Below are 10,990 nucleotides of genomic sequence, written 5' to 3'. Positions count from 1 at the left end.
AATGATGAATGACCACACGGTATCCTCCTCAGGCATGAACACCAGGAAGGACCGAGCCCGGGTCTGGCCATTTACATGCTTAGATTTTCTCACCTCTCCCTCTCACTGTTCTCTGTGTAAGAGTTTTACGGAAATGAAGAGTCAGATTGTTTGCTTCCTACAGGCCATTGCTGAGGTTCATCCATTGCTTGGGGAGAGAGCTCCGTCGAGGAGAGAGCCAGAAATGTGATTATTTTCCATGTTTGGGGTTAAATAGTTTCTACTAAACAGAGAAAGTGTAAAAATTTAGTGTCCATTCAAATGGCTCTGAACTAGGAATAGTAGAGGATTACAGAGTCTAAAGGGCTTGTTACTGGATCTCACTTACACTTCTGGGGCTTATAAACAATCTCCTCCAGTTCCTCCAAGTTGTCTTTGACTGTTGCCACCACTGATGTGTCAAGAGAAGCGCACAGCTTGCAGATATACTCCGTGGCTTCCGTTGTGTTTTTGGCATCCCCAACGCCAACCGAGGCAGTCAGCCCAATGACCTGTGAAGAGCACTCCAAGCCATGAGATGACCGGGGAAAGCATGGTATTTCCTCGGCCCCTCCTGTAACTCTCTCCTGCTACCGCAGGCTTCCCCCCAACTTCAAATAAAGAACAGGGACATTTTTTCCCCCTGAAACTCTCTATGACAGTGTAAATAGAAAGGTCCTCATTAAGTAAAGCACTGAATAAATGCAGAAGTCACAATGCATGAGTTGAACAAAAATCAGCATAGATATGAAGAGAGGAAACCCTTTCAAGGCAGGGCTTCTTCCTTCTTTACCCGTGTGTCCCCCATGATGAGTAGAACAACATACTGAAAAGGAAAAGGGCTGCAATCGGACATACTTCCATTCCAAGCCCAGCCATGTCACACTGGCTGTGTGTCCTTGGACAAGCAGCTCCCACTCTGTAAAGCTGGGTAACAATAGCAATTTAAAATGGTAGCTGTGTGAATTTAGTAAGATAACATTTGTAAAGAATATAGGTTAACAGTCACCTAATAAATATTTGTTTCTTCCTCTAATAGCTTCTCAATAAATACTGAACTACCAATTTTTGTTTCTAGAAGAAAAGGGTGTAAGAAATGTGATTGCAACTGAATTTTGTCTATGGGCACCATCCCGAATTTCTTCCCACCTGTTTCCTAAACAGGTAATTATTAGGGTTAGAGAACTGTACAAAAATGTGAGGTTACTATGCTACAAATTCATGATTCCCAACTTCATCTGAGCCCCCAATATGACCAGGCAATTCTTCTGTGGATTAGTTCTCTCTTCCATTTCAAATCCTCTCTATGCATCTTCCATTCCCATCTTCTACGTTCAAGAGAAAAGAGGGCTTATATCCAACTTCCCTTCCTTTCCTGCTCCATCTGAGAACTACTCTCTGTGATGATTCCTCTTACCCTCTCCCCTTTCCTGCTCCATCTGAGAACTACTCTCTGTGATGACTCCTCTAATGACACCAAAAATAGCAAAAATGGTTTTCCATCTGGTCTCCTGTACTAATCCAGCTACTTGCCTACTTATCCAAAACCTCTGGTCTCCCCTGGCATCTTTTAAAAATAAAAAAGTTCTTATTGATTTGAGAGACAGAGGAAGGGAGAGGGGGAGAGAAATATTGGTGGGGGAGAAACATTGATCAGCTGCCTCCTGCATGCCCCCGACTGGGGGTCAAACCTGCAACCTGGGCATGTGCCCTGACCAGGAATGGAACCAGCAACCTCTCAGCACATGGGACACATGCAACCAACTGAGACACACTGGCCAGGGCTCTCTTGGCACCTTGTTCTATCAATCATTCCCTCTCTCCCATCCTTACTCACCTACTGCTATTCACTACTTCACACTCTACACTCAAGTGATACTTAAAAGCTTCAAGATTCTTAAGCGCACCATGTTCTTTCATCCCTCTGTGCCTCTGGACACACAGTAGCCTTTCCAGAAAACCACCCAGCTATCTACCTTGTAAACTCTTGTTAGTGTTTGCCTAACCTAACTTCTGTTAGGACTTGCCTTACCTTCACAGCACACTCAGGAGCTCTTTTACTTCTCTTGTGATTGCACCATGTACTCACCTCCATAGTGTGCCATCATGATATACTATGACATAATTCTAACATAATTGGCTCCCCATGAAACTTCAGCTGTTTGAAGGCAAGGAATATGTCTTTTTATATTTGCATCCCCAGTGCCTTGCACAGTGCATGGAGGCACCTGATACATATTTGTTAAGTGGATAAATTAACCAATGAATCAAATTTAATCAATGAGTTATATAATATGGACTTAGAACCTGAGAAGGACATCTTCACTGTGGCCATAAGAGTAAGTCAAGCCTGGCCAGTGTGCTCAGTTGTTGAGCATCAACCTATGAATCAAGAGGTCACTGGTTCGATTCCTGGTCAGAGCCCATGTCCGGGTTGCAGGCTTGATCCCCAGCAGGGGATGTGTAGAGAAACGATGATGTTTCTCTCTCATCGATGTTTCTATCTCTCTATCCCTCTCCCTTCCTCTCTCTCTAAAAGTCAACAGAAATATGTAGCTCAGTGGTTGAGCGTCCATCTATGAACCAGGAGGTCACAGTTCAATTCCTGGTCAGGGCACATGCCTGAGTTGCGTGCTCAATCCCCAGTGTGGAGCGTGCAGGAGGCAGTTGATCAATGATTCTCTCTCATCACTCATGTTTCTATCTCTCTCTTCCTCTCCCTTCCTCTCTGAAATCAGTAAAAAAATATTTTTTAAAAAGAGTAAATCAATACGATTTAGGAAGGTGACAGCTCTGCTGAGGAACCCATCTGACGTTGCAGATACCTGGGGCAGTGGGTCTGAAGATCCTCCAAGTTTCTGATCTAGATAATGAAACATGATCACATTGTAAGGATGGAGTTTGCTGGTGTTGTGGCATTCATCAAATATCATCAAAGTAAAGACAGAGAGTGATGGAATAGTCCCATTTTTAAGGCTGTTCACAAGAATCTGTGGAGTTAAAATGATGATGTCATTGTTCTCAACAATCTGATCCACTGAGATATTCTCAACTGTGGCTCCAGAAATGCCTGCAATTTTGTACCTGGAAATGACAGAAACTGCCTATTACCAACCACGGTGTGAGTGAGAAACCACAAAGATATGAAACACTAGATCAGAACATTAATTGACTGCATTCTCCCTAAGTCAAAAAGGAGACAAGTGCTTAGCAACGTCTTACACATAGTAAGTGATCAATAAATGCAAGCTAGTTAAAATGGCTAGGAGTATATATTAAGCCACTAAGAAACTAGTACTTAAAGAGTCATAGTAAATAAATCATAAAATCATTAAAAAGTTAAATGTGCCAGTTAAATGTAAAATGTATCTCTTAAGTCATTTACTTAGGATTTCAGGTATAGCTAACAAAACAGACTTGAATCCTGAAGGAATTACATCTGGATTCTATAAAAGCTGAATCTACTCTGAATTTTTTGAATCATGGTTTCCCAAAACCAAAACAAAGCAGAAAGCACCCCAGTTACATAAAGCTAGAGAAAAACAAGTTCGAACAACTGTTATACTTACCCATGTCTTTCAAAATATTTTAAGAAGACGGATTTCTGCTGTTCATACACTGGGAGTTGATTAGCAAAAAACACAATCTTCCCCTTTTGTCCTCGCGGAAATTTCTGAAGATGATGTTCACATATGAGAAGTGCAACAAAGGTTTTCCCACAACCTTTTAACATAAAGAAAAAGAAAAGGTCACTAATATCCTATTAAAATATTTCTGTTGAATGGTAATTATTTTTGGCTCTCCTAAAACCACTGGATGGACTAGTAAACCGGTAATGTGAATGGGTAAACAATGGCAGAATTTATACCAGGACTAACAAATATTAACCTACTCCCTAGGTAATATGAACTCAAACAGTCAGGGCCTGAAGCAAGCGAAAAGATGGCATTTTTTTCCCCCCTCGGGTTCTTTAAAATACCTTGAGACTATATTAATAACATGGTTTTCTCAAAAGACAAATGGAACAAGAAAAAAACTAAAACTTGCCCATTTCATCCCAGTATTCAATAAAAGGGGGGAAAAAAGGAAGCAGAGAAACAAACCATCTAAGTTCTGGCAATCAGCTTACCAGTAGGAGCACATATTATTGTGTTTTTTCCTTCTAAAGCAGGACGAGCAAGCTCTAGTTGGTAATTTCTTGGCTTAATTGGGCTCTGAGTACAAGATGCTTCTGAAACACAAAAGGAACATAATTACCAAGGAGTTTCTGCCTGAGGGATCAAGGCAATAGCTATCTATTGTCAGACAGACAGGAATGCTGACTACAGTAAGAAGGGCCTCATGTGGGAAAGTTTACAATCCTTGTTTTTAACATTCTAGCTTCTCCACTGATTTCAAGTGAAGAATTCTCCCTCAATGACAAAGTAGTGATGGCAAAAAGGGAAGAAAAAAATAAAAGAACAAATGGCTTAATTCAGGGCAACACAGATGCCCACCGGTTAAAGGAAATGCTACATGGAACAAAACAGCAAGAAATCTTTGAAAAACACTAAACTGTATAAATCTTGAATTCTCAAAGCAATCGCTTCTTGAAGAGCAGTCATGCTTTGTAATTCTGAAGGCTCTCACATGCTATTTTCTCTCAAAAGTGAAGGGGAAAAGAAGACATTTGGGGGCTAGCTATCTGAATTCTGACGCACACCCTTGCTTGTCGATAAACTCCTTTCTATCTGTGATGCCTGTCCTGCCTTGCAGAACCTGTTTCCCGGAATACTCCCATTTTACAGAGGCCATAAACCGTGAACCACATACAACACCCTGAGGGGTTTGGCAGTGCTGGCACCAGACAGGCCTCTGAGTGTAATCTCACTTCCCCCATCCTAACTCACAGGGGGCTGCAAAGCCCATGAAAAGTCCAGAAGCCTGATCTATATTTGGGGGACAAAGAAACTAAAGGGTATAAAGGGAAAGCTTCATCCATATTCATCACTCAGGATTTGGAAACTGACTCCCCTGAGTCACGGCATGTGTGCATCTAGAAATAAAGGCTATTTTTCTGAATATCCTCTGAGTGTCCAGCTGATTAATTCTTCTGCATTAATCTGGTGTGTTGGCTGGGAAAATACCAGTCATGCTGCCTACTTAGGGCACCACTGGTAAAGGCCAATGGCCGGTCCTTTTGCCCAGCTCCCTCCTGAAGATGGGAAAGGTATGCCTCCAGTGATTTACTGGATTCCAGTCCTCATCGGGCCTGGATGACCGGGACCTCCGCTTGCGCCTCAGTGGACTTCAAGCAGGACAGAAAAGCCCTTTCTGGAACCAGACGTCTGACTGGTGAGTTTTCCCCCGGGGGGAGCAGTCTGAGTTCAGGCCTGTCTTTTGGGACAGAAGAAGTGGCTGATCACCACTTAGGCAAAATATTTGCCTCGGTTCAGGGACTTTCCATGAGTGGAAGTCAAAGCTCAAACTGACTGTGAATGTACGAGTCTGTGTGAAGCGAAAGTTACCTTGTGTTTGTCCTGTGTCTCTGTTAACTGGGAGGTATTACATGGTTTAACTGCAAATATGGGAAGTCGTTTCTCCAAACCCACTGTTTTAGAATGTATGTTAAAGAATTTAAAGAAAGGTTTTCCTGGGGACTATGGGGTGAACCTAGTTCCCTGGAAGTTAAGAAAGATGTGTGACATAGACTGGCCATCTTTGGGTCAAGATGGCCAGAGGAGAGCACATTGGATATCCCCGTAATCAGGAATGTTTACAGAGTTATAAAGGGAGTTTTCTGTTGTTGTTTTTTTAATATAAATTTTTATTAATTTCAGAGAGGAAGGGATAAGGAGATAGAAACATCAATGATGAGGAAAGAATCATTGACTGGCTGCCTCCTGCACCCCCCATCCCCCCACTAAGGACTGAGCCCACAACCTGGGCATGTGCCCTGACCAGAATCAAACTGTGACCTCTTGGTTCATAGGTCTATGCTCAACCCCTGAGCCATGCCAGCAGGCAAGAACCAGAAGTTTTAAAAAACAATCAGAGGCTTTATATCACTAATAGATAAGCAAATGGAAATATGTTAAGAGCCACAAATACCTTGAAAATCATCTATTGAGTCCAAACTATCCATTTGAAAGAAAAGGAGACTTTCTAAAAGGTTAAGAGAGTTCACTAAGGACCTTTCACATGTCAGAAAAGTTGAAAGCAACTTATATTCATTGATTTTATTTTGAAATGACCAAAAACTTGAATCATTCAGTTGCAGAAGTAATCTATAAATTTGCTTCTCATGGTGTTATCCCCAAATCACATCTTTCTTCTAATACTACTAATGTATATCATAATTTTCCCCCTGATGCCCTTTGGTAAATAACTTTTTACTGTGGCTTATTATGCAACTTTCTGGTCTCAAGAAAAGAACAAGATGGGCCTTTTACAGCCACAGGTAACTCATACCGGGCCTTTGTATGAATTAGAAAAAGCTCTCCGCTCAGAGGACATAGCCCCTCAACGCACTTTTTGACAAACAGCACAAGCTGGATCTCAATCCCCTCTCAACCCTCAGCTGCGTACACATGGGCAGCGCACAAACTTCATCAATTTACACTGCAGCCCTGGGATCCTAGAAGGAAAGATAGCAAATGACTCTCAAATAGTAGAAATATTTCATTAGAAAGCAGGGCTGATTTTTAAAATCCTGTCTGTGAAAGCAGGAGCTCATGGACATTGAGTTTCTGGGAGGACTATTTGCATTTTCATGTAGAGCTGCCTATATTTTCTTAGTGATAAAAGAAGACCAAAAAAAGAAGATAGAAGAGGAAGAAGTTGACAATTGAATTCCTAACCATAGAAAAAAGTATTTCTTGTCATGTAAATTCTCTTTTCTTTATTACTTTCCCTTAAAAACCTTTTCATAAGGCTGTGACTTTTGGTACTGAAAACAAGTCCCCACACAAAATACTTGAAGGGCAACATATGGAAAAGAAAAAAGAGTGCTGGGTACCTGCAGGTGGACATGAATTCTGACTAAGATTCTGGCATTCTGGTTCTTCCTTGTAGAAAATCTGTACGTCGGAAGTTTCTATTTCCCCATCCTCAAGCTCTTTCGTTTCCTCTTTTGCACCTTTATGAGACCAAGAAGCATCTTAGAATCTTTACATAAACTGATTCCAGTCTTGATTGTGAAAGCCTCACAATGAGGTCATAATACTAAAATTGTAAACTCCCATTAAGATTTCTCACAAACACTCCTGTCACCTTTAAAACAATTAAAATAATCTTTTCAAGTTTGCTACCTCAATTTGGAGTTTGAACTCCAAAGTCATTTCCGACTTTATTATTCAAAGTGTAGGACATAGATCAGCAATTTCAGGAACTTGTTAGAAATGCAGACTCTTGAACCCCTACTGCAACAGAATCTGCATTTGAACAAGATCCCTGGGTGGTTCATATGCACACTAAAGAAGATATTCATGTCTTCCTTTCCTGGCCTCCCCAGGAAATCAGATGTGTATTTCTGGAACAACTTGTGATCTAAAGAAGCCACAAAAAGCTAAGAGGGTTTACCAAACTCAACCTTTAAAACAGTAGTTCTCAACCTTCCTAATGCTGCAACCCTTTAATACAGTTCCTCATGTGGTGACCCCCAACCATAAAATTATTTTCGTTGCTATGTCATAACTGTAATTTTGCTACTGTTATGAATCGTAATGTAAATACTTGATATGCAGGATGTATTTTCATTGTTACAAATTGAACATAATTAAAGCATAGTGATTAATCACAAAAACATTATGAATAATATATGTGTTTTCCGATGGTCTTAGGCGACCCCTGTGAAAGGGTCGTTCGACCCCCAAAGGGGTCGCGACTCACAGGTTGAGAACCGCTGCTTTAAAATGATGCTTTGAGGTTAGCTTCAGGACTCAGATACTTAATCACAATAGATTCTTTTTTTCAATTCTGCTCTGGTTCAGTTCCAGATGGCTTCCAGGCAGAGAACCAAGCAATGTCTATCATGAATCTACTGTGAAAAGGGATAAGTCCTGGTTTGGACCCTCTTAACTCTTGAATTTTCAAGAGATTTCTCTGATAATCTAAACCCAAATAGTGAGTTCAGACCCTGCCTCCGCCAAGTCCTTTGGGCCAGATGGGCTAATTCTGGATGAGAACGGTTTGCCCTGGTCCATATTTAGGGGTTATATACACCCAAACTACTTCTGTAGGCAAGTAGCCCCTTGCCTTCCAGAATTCAATTTCATGCTGATCTCTCATTAGAGAGGTAGCGATGGGTATCAGAGGGGAAAAATGCCTCTGACAGCGAGTGAAAAACAGGTAGGAGTGAAGGAAGCCCTAAGGAGAACTAGGAGGAAGCAGAGCATGTTTTCAGACCCTCCCCTCTCCCCTTCAGAACTGTTCCTTCAAAATCCTACCTTTCTCTATAATCCACAGTTCACTAAAATTGCTCTCTTCTTTCTCCAAAGCAAGTTTCAAATATTTGGGCCAGTTCTCCTTGTCTGATCTGAGAAGGCACTCAACCATTTTCTCTGCACCTGCCATCGGCCCCTTGTTGGAACAAACCTGAGCAAGACAACTGCAGTTGACTGATCAATTATTTCAAAGTTTTCCTTTTATGAGTTTTTATTGAAGAAATACCAACTTAAGTGCTATCTGATTTAAAATTATTGTTTGGTTCAATAGGTCTTATTCATGAACATTTTTGCCCCATCCCACACAATTTTTTAAAAAACCCTTCCTTTGCCCTAATCCCGTGGTCGGTAAACCACGGCTCACGAGCCACATGCAGCTCTTTGGCCCCTTGAGTGTGGCTCTTCCACAAAATACCATGTGTGGGAGCGCACGTACAGTGCAGTTGAAACTTCGTGGCCCATGTGCAGAAGTTGGTATTTTGTGGAAGAGCCACACTCAAGGGGCCAAAGAGCTGCATGTGGCTCGTGAGCCGTGGTTTACCGACCACGGGATTAGGGCAAAGGAAGGGTTTTTTAAAAAATTGTGTGGGTGGATAGAGCATCGGCCTGCGGACTGAAGGGTCCCAGGTTCGATTCTGGTCAAGGGCATGTATCTTGGTTGTGGGCACATCCCCAGAAGGGGTTGTGCAGGAAGCAGCTGATCGATGTTCCTCTCTCATCAACATTTCTAACTCTCTATCACTCTCTCTTCCTCTCTGTAAAAAATCAATAAAATGTATATTTAAAAATAAATAAATAAATAAAATAAAATAAAAAACCCTTCCTTTGTCCTTGTCCTCTTCATATTGTATCACTATGTCAAGCCAAGTATTCTCACCTCCTCTGAGATCTTATATTCAATCATCATCAGCAATATTAGGAAAACAACCCACATACTAGCCATTCAAAATATGGGTATATTGGCATAGAGAGATATTTGAAAGGACATAACCAAATATTAACAAATGGGTTTTTCAAGGTGGTGAGATTTACATGACTTTTATTATTAATCATAATCATAATAACTAAAATTTATTGAGCACTTATTATGCACCAGGCATATGTAAGCACTTTACATATATTCTCTAATTTAATATTTATAAAAATATAGTAATAAGACGCCATTTTAAACATGAATAAACAGAGGCTTAGAGAAACTAAGTAACTTGCCTAAGATCATATCACTAGTAAGTGTTTGAGTTAGGATTCTAACAAAGTTTATTTGTGTCCAGAGCCTGAATACTTAGCCACTAGATTATATGGCTTTTTTAAATTTGCTAAACTAGTTGATTTTATTTAAATTTGCATAAAACATTATTCAGAAAGCAATAAAAATCTTTTTAACTGAAAATAGGACAAACCTGAAAAAATTTGTGACATAAAAATTACTCAATTCACAATTAAATTACTATTCTAGGTAATTATGCCTGAGATTTGAAGAATTTTGTGGATTGCAGGATCTTTCTTAGGTCTAAAGCATTACAGAAAACAGAAAACATTTTCCATGTTCAAATTATTTCCCAATTCAAAATTTTATTTTAATTAAATTACCTGTCTAATTTCTTCACATTCCTGATTAATTAAACATTCAGATAGTTCAGGAAGGATATCATTTGGATTAATTCTGGTTTTAAATTCTGGTTGCAAACGCCTTAAAAGCGATCTGTGTTCCTCCAACTTTTCTATTTTGTGGAAATCCCAACTTTCAATGGCTTCATAAAGTCCAGAATAACCTGAAAAAAAAAAAAGAGAGAGAGAGAGAAAGAAAATTGGGGGCTTTTATGAGACCAACTAAAAAATACTTTGAGATTATTTAATATCAAGAAATCATGTCTGAATGTATAGTGAAGAGAACTCAAAAATATCTAAATCTCCTTAGTTATTATGAACTTTCAAAAAGAAAACTCGATATTCATTTTAGGTACCCAACATTTTAGATCTTCTAACAGTATTTATCATCTCTTGGGAGAAAATATAAAGGATAAATGTGAAGTTTTACATTTGATCTTAGTATAAAATCTTCCTTCCAAAGTGCATCCATAGATTCCACCTACAACTCCTGATTCATCTTTCAATGAGCCAAGCCATCATGTTAAGTTTCTTGTCAGTGCAAATTAGTAAAGGCAAACAGAAATATAGATTATAATTCCAGCCCTGTAGAAGATTACCTTCTGTGTTATTCCAAGAAAATAAAACTAAGTATAATGAGAAAATCTGAGGTGGAAAAAAATTACTTCCAATTGTAATAATCCAAGAATGCTTCACTCTAAAGTTCTCTAAAGAATTACCAGGCTTGTCCAACCTTAAGGCCCACAACCTTTTTATTAGTATACTAGTGGCCCAGTGCACAAAATTTGTGCATGGGGGGGGTTGTCCCTCAGCCTGGCCTGCACCCTTTCCAATCTGGGACCCCACGAAGGATGTCCTACTGTCGGTTTACAAGGATTGGACATCCAAAACTGCTGGCTCCTAACCGCTCACCTGCCTGCCTGCCTGCCTGATTGCCCCTA

At 40.1% G+C, this 10,990-nt stretch overlaps 1 protein-coding gene across 2 annotated transcripts in view; it reads right to left on the bottom strand.

Annotated features, from left to right (window-relative positions):
* Positions 1 to 225: 225 nt before the first annotated feature.
* Positions 226 to 10,990, bottom strand: part of DDX58 (DEAD (Asp-Glu-Ala-Asp) box polypeptide 58) — a 22,589-nt gene continuing 11,824 nt past the window's right edge. The window contains exons 3-9 of one of the 2 annotated variants that reach the window (XM_014534255.1): positions 10,032 to 10,213; positions 8,445 to 8,592; positions 7,016 to 7,135; positions 4,148 to 4,246; positions 3,588 to 3,741; positions 2,844 to 3,102; positions 226 to 530 (exon numbers count right to left, since the gene is read on the bottom strand). In XM_014534255.1, coding sequence (XP_014389741.1) covers positions 360 to 530; positions 2,844 to 3,102; positions 3,588 to 3,741; positions 4,148 to 4,246; positions 7,016 to 7,135; positions 8,445 to 8,592; positions 10,032 to 10,213 — 1,133 coding nt within the window. In that variant the 3' untranslated portion in view covers positions 226 to 359. Of the gene's footprint in view, positions 531 to 2,843; positions 3,103 to 3,587; positions 3,742 to 4,147; positions 4,250 to 7,015; positions 7,136 to 8,444; positions 8,593 to 10,031; positions 10,214 to 10,990 lie in introns of both variants that reach the window. The other variant, XM_005859564.2, reaches the window with a different exon arrangement.

Source organism: Myotis brandtii, unplaced genomic scaffold (genome assembly GCF_000412655.1).
Source record: "Myotis brandtii unplaced genomic scaffold, ASM41265v1 scaffold1270, whole genome shotgun sequence".
NCBI lineage: Eukaryota > Metazoa > Chordata > Mammalia > Chiroptera > Vespertilionidae > Myotis > Myotis brandtii.
Note: the sequence above shows the minus strand (reverse complement) of the source record. Positions and strands in the feature narration are given on the sequence as shown.